This window comes from Trichosurus vulpecula, chromosome 9 (genome assembly GCF_011100635.1).
Source record: "Trichosurus vulpecula isolate mTriVul1 chromosome 9, mTriVul1.pri, whole genome shotgun sequence".
Classification (NCBI taxonomy): domain Eukaryota; kingdom Metazoa; phylum Chordata; class Mammalia; order Diprotodontia; family Phalangeridae; genus Trichosurus; species Trichosurus vulpecula.
Window position 1 is genome coordinate 187086712 of NC_050581.1, and position 17857 is coordinate 187104568.

General features: G+C 40.5%; 1 protein-coding gene across 1 annotated transcript in view; it reads left to right on the forward strand.

The window, feature by feature from the left end:
- The window catches only part of LOC118831314 (probable C-mannosyltransferase DPY19L1), a 174430-nt gene extending 158098 nt beyond the window's left edge, over positions 1–16332 (forward strand). The window contains exons 20-22 of the mRNA XM_036738602.1: positions 4951–5050; positions 10975–11100; positions 15919–16332. Of these exons, the coding sequence (XP_036594497.1) occupies positions 4951–5050; positions 10975–11100; positions 15919–16069 (377 nt within the window). The 3' untranslated portion in view covers positions 16070–16332. The remainder of the gene's footprint in view (positions 1–4950; positions 5051–10974; positions 11101–15918) is intronic.
- Positions 16333–17857: the final 1525 nt, after the last annotated feature.

The following is a 17857-nucleotide window of genomic DNA, read 5'->3' on the forward strand; positions in this document are numbered from 1 at the left end:
CCACCTGGTGGGAGGAATTAAGTGGCAGATCAGAGCAGGAGTGAAGAGCCTGCTGAAGATCTCAGTCCAGTCCAGGTTGGGGGTTTTTGGGGAAGGAGGAGTGCTGGTCAACAGCGCATCCCCCCAAGCTTGGAACATAGTACTCTTTACTCTACAAGCAGTCATACCCCACTGAAAAACTCAAGGGTCAAGTAAGTTGGCTGGGAACATGGCCAGGCAGCGAAAACGCAACCAGATTCAGTCTCAGACTTTGGATTCTTTCTTTGGTAACAAAGAAGACCAAAACATACGGCCAGAAGAAGTTAACAAAGTCAAAGAGCGTACAACAAAAGCCTCCAAGAAAAACATGAACTGGTCTCAGGCCATGGAAGAGCTCAAAAAGGATTTGGAAAAGCAAGTTAGAGAAGTAGAGGAAAAATTGGGAAGAGAAATGAGAGGGATGCGAAAAAAACATGAAAAACAAGTCAATGACTTGCTAAAGGAGAACCCCAAAAATACTGAAAAATATATTGAAGAAAACAACACCTTAAAAAATAGACTTAACTCAAATGGCAAAAGGGCTCCAAAAAGCCAATGAGGAGAAGAATGCATTGAAAGGCAGAATTAGCCAAATGGAAAAGGAGGTCCAAAAGACCACTGAAGAAAATACTACTTTGAAAATGAGATTGGAGCAAGTGGAAGCTAGTGACTTGATGAGAAATCAAGATATTATAAAACAGAACCAAAGGAATGAAAAAATGGAATACAATGTGAAATATCTCATTGGAAAAAACCACTGACCTGTGAAAAAGATCCAGGAGAGATAATTTAAAAATTATTGGACTACCTGAAAGCCATGATAAAAAAAATAGCCTAGATATCATCTTTCAAGAAATTATCAAGGAGAACTGCCCTGATATTCTAGAGCCACGGGGCAAAATAGAAATTAAAAGAATCCACTGATCGCCTCTTCAAATAGATCCCAAAAAGAAATCTCCTAGGAATATTGTTGCCAAATTCCAGAGCTCCCAGATCAAGGAGAAAATACTTCAAGCAGCCAGAAAGAAACAATTTGAGTATTGTGGAAACACAATCAGAATAATCCAAGATCTAGCAGCTTCTACATTAAGAGATCGAAGGGCTTGGAATACGATATTCCAGAGGTCGATGGAGCTAGGATTAAAACCAAGAATCACCTACTCAGCAAAACTGAGTATCATGCTCCAAGGCAAAATATGGATTTTCAATAAAATAGAGGACATTCAAGTTTTCTCAGAGCTGAATAGAAAATTTGACTTTCAACACAAGAATCGAGAGAAGCATGAAAAGGTAATGAAGAAAAAGAAATTGCAAGGGACTTACTAAAGTTGAACTGTTTTGTTTACATTCCTACATGGGAAGATGATGTGTATGATTCATGAGACCTCAGTATTAGGGTAGCTGAAGGGAATATGCATATATGTATGTGTGTATATATATATGTATATGTATACGTATATATATGTTTGTGTATATATATGTAAGTGTGTATGTATATATGTGTGTGTGTGTATGTGTGCGTATATATATATATATATATATATATATATATAGAGAGAGAGAGAGAGAGAGAGAGAGAGAGAGAGAGAGAGAGAGGGAGAGAGAGAGAGAGAGAGAGAGGGCACAGGGTGAGTTGAATATGAAGGGAAGATATCTAAAAGAAATAAAATCAAATTAAGGGATGAGAGAGGAATATATTGAGAGAGGGAGATAGGGAGAGATAGAATGGGGTAAATTATCTCACATAAAAGTGGCAAGAAAAAGCAGTTCTGTAGGAAGAGAAGAGAAGGCAGGTGAGGGGGGAATGAGTGAATTTTGCTCTCATCAGATTTGACCTGAGGAGGGAATACCATACATACTCAATTGGGTATCTTTCCCCACAGGAAAGAAGGAGGAAGAAGATAAAAAAGGGGGGATGATAGAAGGGAGAGGGCAGATGGGGGTGGAGGTAATCCAAAACAAACACTTTCGAAAAGGGACAGGGTCAAGGGAGAAAATTCAGTAAAGGGGGATGGGTTAGGAAGGAGCAAAATATAGTTAGTCTTTCACAACATGAGTATTGTGGAAGGGTTATACATAATGATACGCATGTGGCTTATGTTGAATTGCTTGACTTCTTAGGGAGGGAGGGTGGGAAGGGAAGAGAGGAGAGAATTTGGAACTCAAAGTTTTAAAAACAGGTGTTCAAAAACAAAAAAAAAGTTTTTGCATGCAACTAGAAAATAAGATACACAGGCAATGGGGTGTAGAAATTTATCTTGCCCTACAAGAAAGGAAGGGAAAAGGGGATGGAAGGGGAGTGGGGTGACAGAAGGGAGGGCTGACTGGGGAACCGGGCAACCAGAATATACGCCATGTGGGAGTGGGGGGAGGGCAGAAATGGGGAGAAAATTTGTAATTCAAACTCTTGTGAAAATCAATGCTGACAACTAAATATATTAAATTAAAAAAAATTTAAAAAAATATTTGAGGTCAGATTTGAACTCAGTCCTTCCTGAATCCAGGCCCACAGCTTTATCTGTTGAGCCACCTAGCTTCCTCTTTCATAATCTTTACCTTGTAGTTAATCAGTTCACCTCTAGGTTGTCAGAGTCACAGGATTTGGGGGTTGGAAGGCACCTAACTTGGCAGCCATCTAATCTAATCTCTACATTAAAGAAATCCTCACTAGAACATACACAATAAGTGGTGAGCATCCAGCTTGGGCTGGTGGAAGTCACAACCTCTTGAGGTGGTCTATTACAATTTTAAACAGCTTTGATTCTCCCATCCAGTGTCACAATATCCTTTAAAGCAGTGAGGTCAAACTCAAAGAGAAATGAAGGCCATTAAACTGTCCATTAGCCTGCCCTGTGGGCTGCTAATCACATATATTTACATATGTATTAATACATATGCACATTAAAATCAGATAGGAACTACATTTTGTGATGGTTCAGGTTGTACTTGGGAGTGATGTTGGCCATATGCAGCCCACAAGCCATGTATTGGACACCTCTGCTCTGAAACATCTCTGCTAAGAGGTCATCTAGCTTGTGACTGAATATTTCCATTGATAAGCAACTCACTGTCTCTGACCATTCCACTTTGGGACAGTCATAATTGTGCCTCACTATATCTTTCACTCATTAGTCATACTTCTGACCCCTGGAGCCAAACAAGATGAATTGTGCCTTTCACATATGTAGGCATCTGGGACCTTTCACACCCCCTACCATCAAGTCACAGGATTTCAGAGTTGAAAGGTGCCTCAGAGGTGGTCTCCTTGAAACCACTCCTGAAAAAAGAATTGTTCCACCACCTACCTGCCCAGGTATTTGACTGTATCTACATCATTCCCTCATCTGTTTGTTTAGTAGTCCTGTCCAAAAAACAAAGCCACGATAGCCCTTGTTCCTTCAGTGAGCTCTAACTAGGCATGAACTTATGGCCCATCACCATCCTGGTTGTATACCTTTAGATGGGTCCAATTTATTAAATGTCTTTCCTAAAATCTAGAGCCCCAACCTGGGCATAGTGCTGCTGGCCAGAGAAAAGTGCAGCAGGCGCCCTGCTTCTTCATAAATGAGAGCTATGAATCTTTAGGCAGCTTACGATCACATTTGTTTTCTTGCAGGGAAGAGCTTGTAAGGGAGTAAAAGTTCCAGATGCATTTCAGAGACGCTGCTGTTTAATTGTGCCTTCCTAACTTGTTGTTGGCAAGGTGTCATCTCATTAAATTTTAGCTCTTTCAGTTGGCCCAGCGATCACATTCCTCATGATCTTTTTGAACCTTGACTCTGCCATCCAATTCATTAGCTTCCCATTCCAGCTTTACGTCCTATGGCAAGTTGGTTAGTATGCCATTGATGCCTTTATGTCTGTGTTTGATAAGCATGTTACATGGCACTAGGCCACGTACATATTCTTGGGACATGCCACTGGAGACTTTATGCCGAGTCATTGCAATCTAGTCCTGCTGCTGACTGCCCCAGCTATCCTAGAGTCAGTACCTCAGCTCCTCACAGACTGATTTCTTTATATTCTGGGCACCAAGGAATCTAGGACAATGGTTTGAGCCTTATTCTGCCAGACTAAGTAAATTCCAAGTACAGCATTTATAGCCTGCAGCCAGGAAGACATGGATGTAAATCCTGCTTTGGACCCTTACTAGTTGTGTGTGAACCTCTCAATCTTGCTTTCTTTATCTGTAAAATTAAAAGTTGGACTTGTATTGCCTCTAAGTTCTATTTTCTCTCTAAATCCATGATTCTCTAATCCTTTAGATGAAAATTGCCTCAGCCTTTGTAAAACAAATGTTATTCCTACCACACCTATGTTTGCACGGATTTTTACCCTGAGTAAATGTGTGTTGTAGTTTTACCAAGGTTTATTTCTGTTTGTATTAATAAAATCTTGTGGTTTGGGGTGTATTTGTTTTTAATATGATGACCACGCTGTTTTCCCCCAATATTGAGCCATAATTACACCCCATCTACTTAAGTAGATACGATGAAGACAATTTGGCTTCTGCCTGACATTTCTAGCTGACTTCAAGGATCAGTGTCATGCTCTCCCGTGGTTTGTGTCAAGGCTTCTGTGTGCAGGGCTGCACCCTGGTAGATGGAATCTGTGTTCCTGGAGTTTCTTAAACATTGGGAGTCTTAAATGTGAGGACATTTCTAGGATCATTTTGTATGAGTTTTAAAATAGGGTAGATCACTGTCTGCCCAAGAGAGTTAAGGATAAACCCAATTGAAAGCATCACGATGATGTCTCAAAGAGTCTGTCTGGCCCTTTGATTTTACCTGCAATTATAGTTAACTTTTATTTTAACTTTAACATGTACTTTAAAATACTATGTTATTTTTATTTGGGAATTTGGAGTTTTTGTGAGACAACTTCCGGTTTTCTTTAAGGAGTCCTTTTTAATATTATAATCCTGTGTTTCAGATGCTGTTTTTGCAGGTGCCATGCCTACCATGGCAAGCGTCAAGCTGTCTACACTTCGCCCTATTGTCAATCACCCACATTACGAGGATGGAGGACTGAGGTATTTAGATTATTCCAAAACTTAGGTATCATTAGAAAAAGGAGCAGGGATATATCAGGAATGATTTAAACCCTCAATTATAGGAAAGTTTCATTTCAATGATGAGCTTTTTACAAGGGATGGTAAAAATTGTGTGCTGACCTGGCATTAGGAATCCTGGCAGAGATAGGCTGTACCATCACACTTTCACATGTACGTGTTCATCTGAGATAGACTCTTCCTCAGAGGTAGGTGTTGTGTGAGGTTGCAGAATAAACGATGGGGGTGAGCATAGACATCCCACACCTGCTTCTGATTGAGTTGTAGAGACTTGTGAGACCATGAAGTGGCTACAGCCTCTAGAAAGGCCAGCGTAGATAATGACTTGCTGAGTATCTAAATTTGGATTTTTACAAAACACTGCATTTCCCTGCATATTGAGATGTCTGGGGAAAATATGTGATGGTGTACCTAAACCTTCTGAATATTAAGGGTCGACCAGGTCTCACTCTTTATTCCACTTAAATTGATTGAGCTTCCAGGTAGTTTGAAGGTACTTTGTGGTCTGCATGGATGAGGGGGCAGTATGCTTCTTGGAGATGGGACCTCCATACCTCCAGTCTGTGGTGTTGATTATAAATATTCTTTCTCAGATTTTGTGCACACCAGTCCCAGGGTATGCAGTAGGGAGGGTGGTGTGATCTGTGAAAGGATGCTCCTCTCTCCCAGCAGCATGTTTGATTCACCCATCTCCACGATGGACTCTTTAGAGGTAGAGTTACTCCATCACCATAGGGCTGAGGTGAAGTGATTTGTCAGGTTACCTGTCCATTCTGCCTCTGTTGTCCACTAGAAGAAAGTCTTGAGTTGCTGTAGTTGATTTAAGGTCATAAGTTAATGTGTTTTTAGTGACCTGCTGACCTAAGGAAAGGTTGCATGTTTTTTGATCTTGAGTGGACCCATGCAACCATTTGGCCAGAAATAACACATTCTTCTCAGGCTGGCGTTTCTGAGATTTGGCAAGTAGATGGTGCTAGTGTAGGTTCTGGAGCATGACTTGAAGGAAAAAAAAGGAATGATGGGAGGGATACCGGGAGTAGGTAACAGCTTCTGATGTCAAATTCCTAAGTCATTGAAATGCTTAGTGACATGGTCTTCATACAGGCTCTGCCGGGGCTGGGAAGTCTTCTCCTTCAGTTATACCTCCATATCTGGAACAAATTGTATGAAAAGAGGTCCATTTTGATGAGTCTCCCCTGCCAGCTGGTCTGTCAGATCATAGATCCAGGGGTAGGAAGTACTCGTTCATGGTGATGATGCCATTAGTGGCAACCTAGTTACAACAAGGGCATAATTTCCCATTTTTCTTTTGAACAAATAGCACGGGGGCATCCAGTAGGAGAGGGTGAGGGTTTGATGAACCTCTTCTTGGATTTATTTTTTAAGAAATCCCAAAGGGTTGCAGCCTCAGTCCCAGCCAATAAGTAGATCCAATTTTGATAATACAGATGGCCTACACAGGGCATCTGCTTCAACTGTACTCATGTATTTCACATGTCTTGTTAATAGGGAGAACTCTGGCCTGGTACACAGGCTTGGAAAGTGCTTGAGAGTCCAGGGACTACTGGTGGGACTCAGTGTAAAGGAACAGAGGCAGGTTCATAGTTGTGTCCACTTAGACTGATTCATTGTGAATCGCTGTGGCTAAGACCTAGGAAAATTAACTGACTTTGGCAGCTGTATTCTATGTCAAGGGTTTAGTTGGATTCCAGAAAGAAATAGCATATTCTTCCAAGGACCCTTTTTTGTGCTGGGTGGTCCAATGGATAGCACATTTGGCTTTAGGCTGGCATAGGGGGCCAGTGGAGTTTTTGGTCAAGCACTTAGCAGTCAGGTAGCTTGATCTGTAATTGGAGTTCCAAAGTTAAAAGGATTGATTCCCCAGAGAGTGTGTATGGGTGAGTAGGTGGGTGGAAAGCCTGGTAATCTGGACTGGAAATGCTATTGCAGGTGGTGAGAAGCTGTGTTGTTACAGGGCAGATGGCAAGATGGCTGAATGGGATGGGAAGCATTGTCTGATGGTCTGGTCTGGGACCTGGGACTGGCTAGATTTAATGGGCTAGTTGAATTTTGGCTCACCTGCTCATTAGTTGTGCAGCTCATTCCTACTGTGGGATCATCTGCTCCAGAGACTCTCGTGGGTGTGGAAGGTGATGTGGATGGTAGAGATCCAGAATGAAGTGTGCTTTCAGAGGTGGTGAGAAGAGTGGAAGCAGGCCAGATAGGTGGCCAGATGAGGGATTGGGAAGCCTTGGCTCCTGTCACTTTGATGATCCCTGGGACCCACTGTTGAAGGCCTCACAGTAGGGCCAGCACTGTTGCCATTGTCAGACACAGGTGGTCCTGTCTAGAGATTAGGCAATACTTTATCCTGCCCTGGAGGAGAAGACTGAAGTAGGCTGGGGGTCAGGCCAAGTTTGGAGTTGGAGAAAGGCAATCATTCTGGTTCAGGGAAGGGTGAGTACTGAGGTTTCTTTGGAGTGCATGAAATCTGAAGAATCAAGAAGGAAGTGGGAAAATAGCTCCAAGAGCAGGAGATGAGGTGGGGCTGTCAGTGCAGTCAACACAGGGGATGTCAGGGTAGATGCCCGTCAGCCGAAGCACATAGATCTATTGGGGAAATACTGGTGATATCCGAAGAAAAGATATAATTTAGCACCAATTGTTTCTAAGATGCAAGGTACAGGCATCATCAGGGAGCACTGGCCTTTCATGGTGGCTCGTGAGTGCCGGGCATCAGGGTGGCCTAAAGCTCCCTCGGTTTTGCTGTCTCTTGATGTAGACATTCCAGAAAGGTTCAGAATGGGGAAGGATGGAAAAAAACATCATGGTTGATCTCTCAAAATTAGGTGATCAGAAGGTTATCAGCAACTACTGAACAATATATAGCTGGTGTTTATATGACACTGTATGTGTGTTGGCTCATTCGATCCTTATAAGAGCCCTGACAAAGGGCTGACAAAACAAATCTACAAGTTAGAGACAGTTTAATCCATTTTATTGGTGTCCACAGCAGCAGTCCAGCCCATAGCAAGTAGTAGAAAGTTATGTTCTTACTGATTAATGCAAAGGGGATCACAGTTTTAGAGCTGGAAGGGACCTCCGCATCCATCTGGCCTGGCCCATACCTGTCTGACAAGTGGCCAGGCAGAGTCCGTCACCACCCAAAGTGCCACAGTCAGTTTTGGACACCTCCAATCATTAGGAAATTTTCTTGACATCCAAAATTGGCTTCTTTGCAACTTTTCATCACTCCTGGTTCTGCTCAACAGAACAAGGGCTAATCCTTCTTCTTCTCATCATCCCTTCTGTCCTCTGGCCTCGACATCCCTAGTTATGTCAATCTAGTTAGGCTGGGATAAGGTTTATGAGAGAGAAAAGATGCCAGCACAAAAGCAGAGAGAAAGTTGGGGCAGAACTGGAGACTGCATTTAGAAGCGCTATTGCCAAGGAAGGGAGGGATGGGACAGTAAAGAGCACTTTCCTAGGATCTTGTTGCAAGATTTTTGCCAAAACTTATGGTTAGCTAGCAAAAGAGGGCATTAAAAAACTTAGGAAGAGAAAAAAATTCTTCTCCGGGCTATTTAGACAAAATGAATGAATGATTACCTGTTACATTTTCCTCCAGGGAAAGCAAACTCCCCTCTCCTTCCCCCTCCCCCCAGCTCCTCTCTAAACTAGTCAATGTGATGTATTTTTTTCAAACTGCAAAATCCATCAGAATCATTTGCACCCCTTCAGTAGGAGTATCATAGAAGTGGTTTTGGTTTTATCCTTTCTATGGCTTCTCTGCCTTGGCTTTGTGAGCAAAAAGCTCCGAACTGAAGGGTCAAAAGAGCTGCTCCCTGGGTTTGGGGACAGACAGTTTTAAGGCTTATTAGCCCAGGGAGCCTGGGTCCCTAGCCTCTTCGAACCTCAGCTTTCTCATCTGGAATGTAGAGATAATAATAACATGTATTATGTGTTGTTTCTATATAATACATGTAATATATGATAATATATAACATTTTATTTGTAATAAATAATTATATAACATAATTATATGTAATTATATAATATACATACATATACACTACCTACGTCAAAAAGTGGTTTTGATTATATAAAACACGTTATAAAGCCTGAGTACTCTGTACCTGTACAATATTATGATATTACAAATGTATTTTTTTCTTTTTGCCAACCTTAAAGTGTTATAGCAATGTTAGTTCTTGTTATTATAAAAACCAACATATTAGATGCATAAAAGGTCATACAGAAGTGATGAATCATCTTTAAAGACCAGAAGAATTTAATATATGCTAATATACAGTGGGATACCCTTTGGGGATACTTTGTAGATTGTTCTGCCAGATCCTGATCTGGTAATTACAAACTTACCCTGCATTATTTTTCTGAGCCCATTTTTATTGACCCTGTTCCAGTCATTCCATAATTGTTAGATCTTTGGGTATGAGTGAATGCTAATCAATAAGGTCTGCCCCATCAGCCATCCGGAGAGTGGTGCTTTGAGGAGAAAAGCAGTTAGCAGGATCTTCAGAGGAGTCTTGCTGTCACCTTCGTGAGTTTGCTTCTCCAGTACTGCTTACTGCTTGCTGCTTACTTTTCTACCTGGGACCATATCAGATAAAGACATCTAGAATAGATCATTTATTAGGATTTCATCGTGTCTTTAATGAGTATCCTAAGTAAGGTCAAATAACTAGACGACATTCTGGTTTAGCTTCCTAAAGATGTGCTCTTGTTGAATTAATCTTTTAATATTATGTTTTTAGTTGTATAGTGATTCAGTTTGAAAAAAATGTTGATTTGAAGAGTATTTTGTATATTTCACAAATCAAAATGTTGAAAGCATTTACCATTATGTTAAACAGTGTCCTTTATATCAGGACCCACATGTTTTAAGTCCTCCTAGAATTCATTGCCAAGTAAGTGTTTCTCCAGATTAACTTAACATTGTTATTTTTATCAGATAAGATGAGCTTTATAACCCAATATATTTCCCTTTTTACTTAGCTGCTAGAAAGCTTAAAGCTAAATTTGATGCTTAACTACAGTAGTCCATTCATATCTGTTGCTCAGTAAATTTATTTCTCGGATCTATAAATTGGTTTTTGTTTTTCTTTTTAATTGTTTCATTTTCCATGGGCTTTACCTTTATATTTTCCTTCAATTTTTTTTTTTGGAAAGTGAATAGGGATAGGTATAATGTTTAGAAATTTTGGTAAGGTAAAAAGTAGTTTTCTAGATAATTGATTATATAATGTACCTGACGTTCAGATGCTACTCTTTATTATTTACTATTTTTGTTGGTATATATATTTACTATATTTTGATACTACGCTCTTGCCGTCTCACGTAAATAATTAGATGAGAGATTAGAGTAGATTGAGCATTTATCGTGCCAGACTCTCTTGCTAAGCTCTGGGAATGCAAATACAAAGATAAAGCTGGTCCCTGTTTTCAGGGAGTTTGTGTTCTGATGGGGGAAGACAGGACATACAAAGGTTGGCATGGGAGCACCCATGTACGGGGGCAGAGTCCATGGTCATAAGCTGAATCAGGTGCGAAGTGAGCATGGCTAGCTTGCCTATTTCCTCCACCGGAGGTTCCAGGTAAGAACTTAGCAGGCAGAGGAGGAGGAATAGTCTGGCTCACAAGCTGATGGGCTAGTTGTTGCTGGGCAGCCCTTCTTGGCCATTAGTCCAGTCGTTGAGATTAATGTGGAATAGTGCAGGGTCCACAGCACAGTTCCGTGGCATGTTCCCCTGGAGACCTCCTGCTGTCGACACTGAACAACTAACTCTTCGAATCTTTGAAAATGTACTTGTAATTTCTTTATTTTGTTTTATGATTGATCTAAAATCTCTGTTTATGTTTAATAGGGCCAGAACTAAGATAGTTTACTCTGTCTATAGTCGAAAAACAGCTAAAGAAGTAAGAGACAAACTGTTGCAATTGCATGTGAATTATTACATCTTAGAAGAGGCGTGGTGCGTTGTAAGGACGAAGTGAGTATTCATGCTGTCTCTTTTTTGAATGATAAATTTAATCTTCATATTGACAGAGTTTCATATTCAGTTTTTTGGGAGTTATTACTCCACATTGTGATAATATTACTCTCAAGTACTTCTAGGTGAACATAATCCATTTACATGATAGCAGATAGCATATAAGTAGATATAGTTTCCAGATGGATTGTCTGCATTTTTATTAGCCTAATTCTTCCTTTCCATTTGCATCTAACATTATGATTGTTGTAATAGTTCGACTAGCAGCTGTTGTGGGGGGTGAAAGACCAACACAAGCCCAACAACAAGACCACTGCCAGCATAGATTCTTTTGATTTGCTTTACTAAGGAAAGCAACGTTAAGGGGTTAACAATCTTAGTTTAATCTAACATACAAATACCATTCACTTAGTTCAGGAGGAAAAGCCAGCAACCTGAACTTCAGAGCAAATACAAACAAGTTACAGACATACACAATATAAACAGACCAGATTCATAGTTACCAAGAAACCATCAATGTTTGGGTTGACAAGCCGGGAGGCTCTTAGAGAGGCTGCCCAGAGTCCCACACCAACACTCTTCCAGGAGTGAGAACCTCAAAGGAGAACGCCAACCTCTGGGTTTATATATCTTCTTGTTCAGGTTCAAAGGTGAGTCACACATGCGACCTACCCATGTGACCTAAAAGCATCACAAAAATGTGACTTAAACCCACGTGGTACCTGGAGATTCTAGAGAAAGAGGGTTGACCTAGACCATGTGTTCAGAAATGGAGTTTAGTATCCTCAGCTCTAATGATCCCTTCATGTTTGTCTTAGGATCTGATGAAAACCATTTACTAAAATCCTTAAGCTAAGAAGTTGCATTTCCCTTTGTGGATAATTGATTTTTAAAAATAAAGATCCAGAATATCATACGCAGAATGTACTTCTTTGTACACAGGAAAAATGGCAAACTAGAGCTACATTTTACTAATTTGTATTCAAATGAATGTAAAATATAAAGATAAACTGTGTTTGCAGAGGTCTGAGGGGACCTGTCACATCAGAAAGCCATAGCCATAAGCCTTCCAAGAGTGAAGACCAGGGTGCATGTGGACTGAAGAATAGGCAAAGGTGGTGGCGTTCTCCAGTCTTTCCACTTATTATCCACTCAGAGCCTATCCCTGGGCAGCTAAGTGGTATAGTGGAAAAAGTCAGGAATTCTTGAGTTCAAATCCAGCCTCACATGCTTTGGGACCATGAGCAGGTCATTAACCTCCTGCCTCAGTATTTTTATCTGTAAAATGGGGATCATAATAGTATCTACCTCCCAGGGTTGTTGTGAGGATAAAATAAGATTTGTAAGGCTCTTTGGAAACTGTTAATATGTAACCGTTAGTATATAAGTACTATATAAATTCTAGCCATTATTGCTATCCCTAACTCCTTGTGCCGTTGATTGAACATTGTGTGTTAGGATAGGAAATAGAGTTGATTTGATTTAGAGTTCTGGGAGACTGTAAATTTAGTGCTAGAAAACTGGCCAAGAAAAGGTTTGAGGGTATTGACCCAGCCTTAGCTAATCTCTAGTCTCATGGACTCCCAGGAACTAAGACAATTTGGCTTTATCTCTTTTGAGAATCTGGTCCAACTGTAAAATGAGACAGTAATAGCGGGGGGGCTTTAAAATCTGGAGCTGGGCTGTCCAGTCTTAGGTTTTTATTGAAACAGTAAACAATACATTTTGATTTGCCATTTTAGTGAGAGCCCTGCTGGAGCTCAGCTTTCTTTACTAAAGCTTTTATGTAAATTTCTATGCTAGTAGGCTGGCCACTTAAATCACACGCAGCCTGTGGGCCGCACTTTGGACAGCTCTGATCTAGAGGATTGATTTTACATTTGGTACTAGAGGTTACAGGGAGCTACAGAAGTTTATTGAATAAGAGCTGTCGCGGTCAGACCTGCCCTTTGATGGCTTAATGAAGGACCAACTGGAGTGGGAAGAGACTCGAGGCAGGGAGGCTCGCTGGCAAGGGCCAGAGGAGAGAAGGGGGCAAATGTGAGAGAGATAAGGTAGAAGCAATAGGATTTGGCACCTATATGGGGAGGGGAGGATAAGATGTGGGTTGTGAGCTTGGTGACTGGGAGGGCGGTTGTGTCCTTCGGAGTAACAGAGAAGTTTGGAAGGAGGGAGGGTCTAGGGAGAAAGATAATGAATTCAGTTGGAGACATCTTGAGTCTTAAGATGGCTTTGGGATATCCAGTCTGATTATAGATGGCCTTCTCAAGGAGTTATCCACAAAAGGAGGCGAAATAGAGGATGAGAGCTAGTGGAAATGGATGGAGCCATGTGAGGGATTTTTGAGAATGGGGGAAACGTGGGCATGTTTGTAGGAAACAGGGAAGCATCCAGAAGAAAAGGGTGAGTGGGGATGATAGAGGGGGATGTCTATTAGAGAAGATGAGGTGGAATGGGCCTTGGAAAGGGGAGGGGCCGCCTCTTCTCCTGAGGCAGGGCGAGCAAAGGCGTCTCAACGATGGGAGGTGAAGAAGGGGGGAGGAGGAGCTCCCTGTGAATGACTTCAGTTTTTTCCATGAAATACGGAAGTTTCCAATAGAGGTATTTCCATGAAATGCCCTCTCAGCTCAGAGAACGGGACCAGGGCAGCCACCAGGCCACATGCGGCCCTCTAGGTCCTCAAATGCAGCCCTTGGACTGAGTCCAAACTTCTTAGTCAGAAGATCCAGTCAAAGGGCTGTGCTTGAGGGCCTAGAGGGCCTCGAGGCCAAAGGTTCCCCACCCCTGGACCAGGGGAACTGGGGGAGGTTTGAGAAGGGGTAAAACGTTTTAGAAAAGCTGTGTGGTGAGTGGGACAGTGAGTCAGGAGATGTCCTGCCACAGTGAGGATGCAGCTGAGAGGATGTAACCTAACTTTGCCAAGGACCCAGTCAGCGTGGTTTTCTGGTTTTCTCTATCTTCATTCAGCAGCGGGTAAGTAGGAGTAAAAGCCATAGTTGTTGGGAGTAATCCAAGACTGAGGCTTAGGCTGAGCAGGATCGTTGATAGCATGAAAGGGCTAGGTGTACTTGAGAGAAGAGGGGAGTGGAGATTGTCTAAGGGGGTCGGGATGGCCAAGGGAGAAGAGTGTAGTCTGTGTTGGGGCAGGAACTGAGGAGCCAAGGGATTGCATGTCCTGCTCAGAACAAAGCACCATTTCTGCCTTTAAGAAACTTCATCCAAGGCAAAATATGGACTTCCAATAAAATAGAGGACCCTCCAAGGCAAAATGTGGACTTCCAATAAAATAGAGGACTTTCAAGCTTTCTCAGTGAAAAGACCAGAACTGAATAGAAAATTTGACTTTCAAACACAAGAATCAAGAGAAGCATGAAAAGGTAAACAAGAAAGAGAAATCACAAGGGGCTTACTAAAGTTGAATTGTTTTGTTTACATTCATACTTGGAAAGAGGATGTGTATGATTCATGAGACCGCAGTATTAGGGTAGCTGAAGGGAATATGCATATATGTGTGTGTGTGTATGTATGTATATATGTATGTGTATATATATATATGTATATATATACACACATACATATATATAGGCAGAGGGCACAGGGTAAGTTGAATCTGAAGGGATGATATCTAAAAAAAATAAAATTAAGGGATGAGAGAGGAATATATTGAGAGAGGGAGAAAGGGAGAGATAGAATGGGGTAAATTATCTTGCATAAAAGTGTCAAGAAAAAGCAGTTCTGTTGGGAGGGAAGAGGGGGCAGGTGAGGGGGAATGAGTGAATCTTGCTCTCATCGGATTTGACCTGAGGAGGGAATGACATACACACTCAATTGGGTATCTTACCCCACAGGAAAGAGGGAGGAAGGGGATAAAAAGGGGGAATGATAGAAGGGAGGGCAGATAGGGGGAGGAGGTAATCAAAAGCAAACACTTTGGAAAAGGGACAGGGTCAAGGGAGAAAACTGGATAAAGGGGGATAGGACAGGAAGGAGCAAAATAGTCTTTCACAAAACGAGTATTGTGGAAGAATTTTGCATAATGATACACATGTGGCCTATGTTGAATTGTTTGCCTTCTTAGGGAGGGTGGGTGGGGAGGGAAGAGGGGAGAGAATTTGGAACTCCAAGTTTCAAAAGCAGATTTTCAAAAAAAAACCTTTTGCATGCGACTAGGAAATAAGATGTATAGGCAATGGGGCATAGAAATCTATCTTGCCCTAAAAGAAAGTAAGGGAAAGGGGGATGGGGGTGTGTGGGGTGACAGAAGAGAGGGCTGACTGGGGAACGGGGCAATCAGAATATATGCCGTCTTGGAGTGGGGGGAGGGTAGAAATAGGGAGAAAATTTGTAATTCAAACTCTTGTGAAAATTAATGCTGCAAACTAAAAATATTAAATAAAAAAAAGAAACTTCAAACCCTGACTCTGCCCGATTACTTCCTTGGCAGTGGGGGCATTGTGGTGTGTGAGCCCCATCACTTTGTGCTCTTGGATGTGGTTTCTTGGAATTGGATTGATAGAACATATCAAACCAGATCAACATTTCATGAAGAAAGTGTTTTTTTTTTTTCTTTCTGTCATTTTTATTCAACCTTTGCTATGATCATCAGGACGTTTCCCATTATTAGAGTAAATGGTACATGGCAGTAAATATACTTAAATTCCGCCTTATTCCTATTAAATGCTGGTTAAGATATTTTTTTAAAAGCAGGTTTTTTTTAAGCAAACATTCTTGTTTCAATGAAATAAACCACTTGGAGATAATTAATTGTTTTTTTTTAAGACTTTGGTGCCTATTTTTCACATTTTCACATTCTCCTAGGCCTGGCTGCAGCATGCTTGAAATCTGGGATGTGGAAGACCCTATGAACGCTGCCAAGCCTTCCTTGTGTAGCATCCTCGTTAAGGATGGCAGACCTTACTTCACCTCCATGTTCCAAAACAGCATGTACAGAGTCTTCAAAGTGAACTAGGGAGGGCGTAGCCTCATCGAGTGCGCAGTAGACGGAGTGTCAGAAATGGTCGTTGGTCTGTTCCCTGGCAGTGGTATTGTTTAAAAGAAAATCATAAGATGTTATTGGAAGTGCTTTTAAGAAAGAAACTATTTTTATTCAATCATTTAATTCATTCTGATTAGAGGTAAAATATTCATTTTTCACATTGCAGAGCCAGCCTTTGTTAAGTAAAAACTAATTTGTGACAAAAACTTGTTAAGCGAGTGGTTATATGTTCACATGCTACTTTGAAAAATATTCATCCTAAAATTTTTGAGGATAGCTCTCTTCAAGAAGAACAAAGACAGTATAAATCTAGAATGTAAGTTCTTTTTTGACCAAATAAATTGCTTTGGATTTTCTTAAATAAAATTTAAAATTTTTTGCCTCATTGCACAACAATACTGCACAATGTTATTTGGCATTTCCATGTTGATTGACTACTGATTCTGATCATACATGGGTTACCTCTGTGAGGAACTTAATTTTTGTAACCACATTTCTGTGAAGTTTGGTTTTCCTTTTTAAAGTAACCAAGAAGAATCTTAAATAGATTTGAACAACTTTTCATCATTTTGAGTTAATTTTTAAAACACCTTTATTCACACTAGAATGAATCTCTTCAAACATCTGTAAATAGTTATAGATGTTAAGTTGAAGAGTTTATAACCTATAATGAAAAACTATAAGTTTTTATTAATTATTTTTCCCATTTTATACATAAGTAGATTTGAACTGACTAAATTAGGGGTAGGGGTGGGAAATACAAATTATAAGGAAAAAGGAGGCGTCAACAAAATTCACCAAATTGTCTTTCCTTTTTGCTTATATCTCTAGATCTTGGACATGGCAAAAAGGTGGTCGTTTTGCTAAGACTCTCTTGTCGTACATCATATTTCCCCCTCCCTCTTATTTCATACTACACATATGTTTTTGGTTGCCAATGGAAGCAGAACTTTTATAAACCTTTCCCCTGCCCTTCTCCACAAAAACAGAAAAATGCCCTATTTTCAGCAGCTTTTAGGCCTTTGAGTAATGACATTATTATATACTAAGTTTCTCTTTTCACTCCCCTCAGCTACTTGTTAAACAGGCACTATCTGTAATATTTTGATATACGCCCCTACTTCTAATTCTTATCTTTCTGTTTTAATAATTACTTAATATTCATGGCCCAAAACATTGTTGATGGTAATAAGATACAATTTCACAGATGAATTCACTTATATAGGAAGAATAACAAATATTTCATTGGTTCCCCTGAGTACAAGTGCTTCTAGTTGTAACTAGCATTTTAACACAATGTTAAAAGAGTACAATAAAAGCAACTCGACATTTTAGATATTTAACATTTAAAAATAATACTTTTAGCTTTAGTGTGGTGTCAGAGCAGAGGAGTAAAGGAAATATCATTTTTGATATTTATTAAACTAGGTCAGAAAAGCACTTAAAGATAAATTTTGAGACATCATTAAAATTAGGAAAGAGTGAAAGGATGCATTTGTAGCATTGTAACAGCACAAGATGTAATTAATTTATATGGATTTTGCATCAATTATTTTGTGTTATATATGTCGAATAAAAAGAAAATCTGAAGTTTCAATGTTGTTCTCATTTTTCCCTTTCCCTTTGAATAATGGAGCAGAGCTGTGAGGCAGTATTGAGGGTAAGGGCAGGGTTGAGCAGAGGATTTTGAAGGATGGGGAGACTTTGGCATGTTTTAAGGCCATAGAAAAGGAGCCATTTGGTAGGAAGAAGTTTGAGATT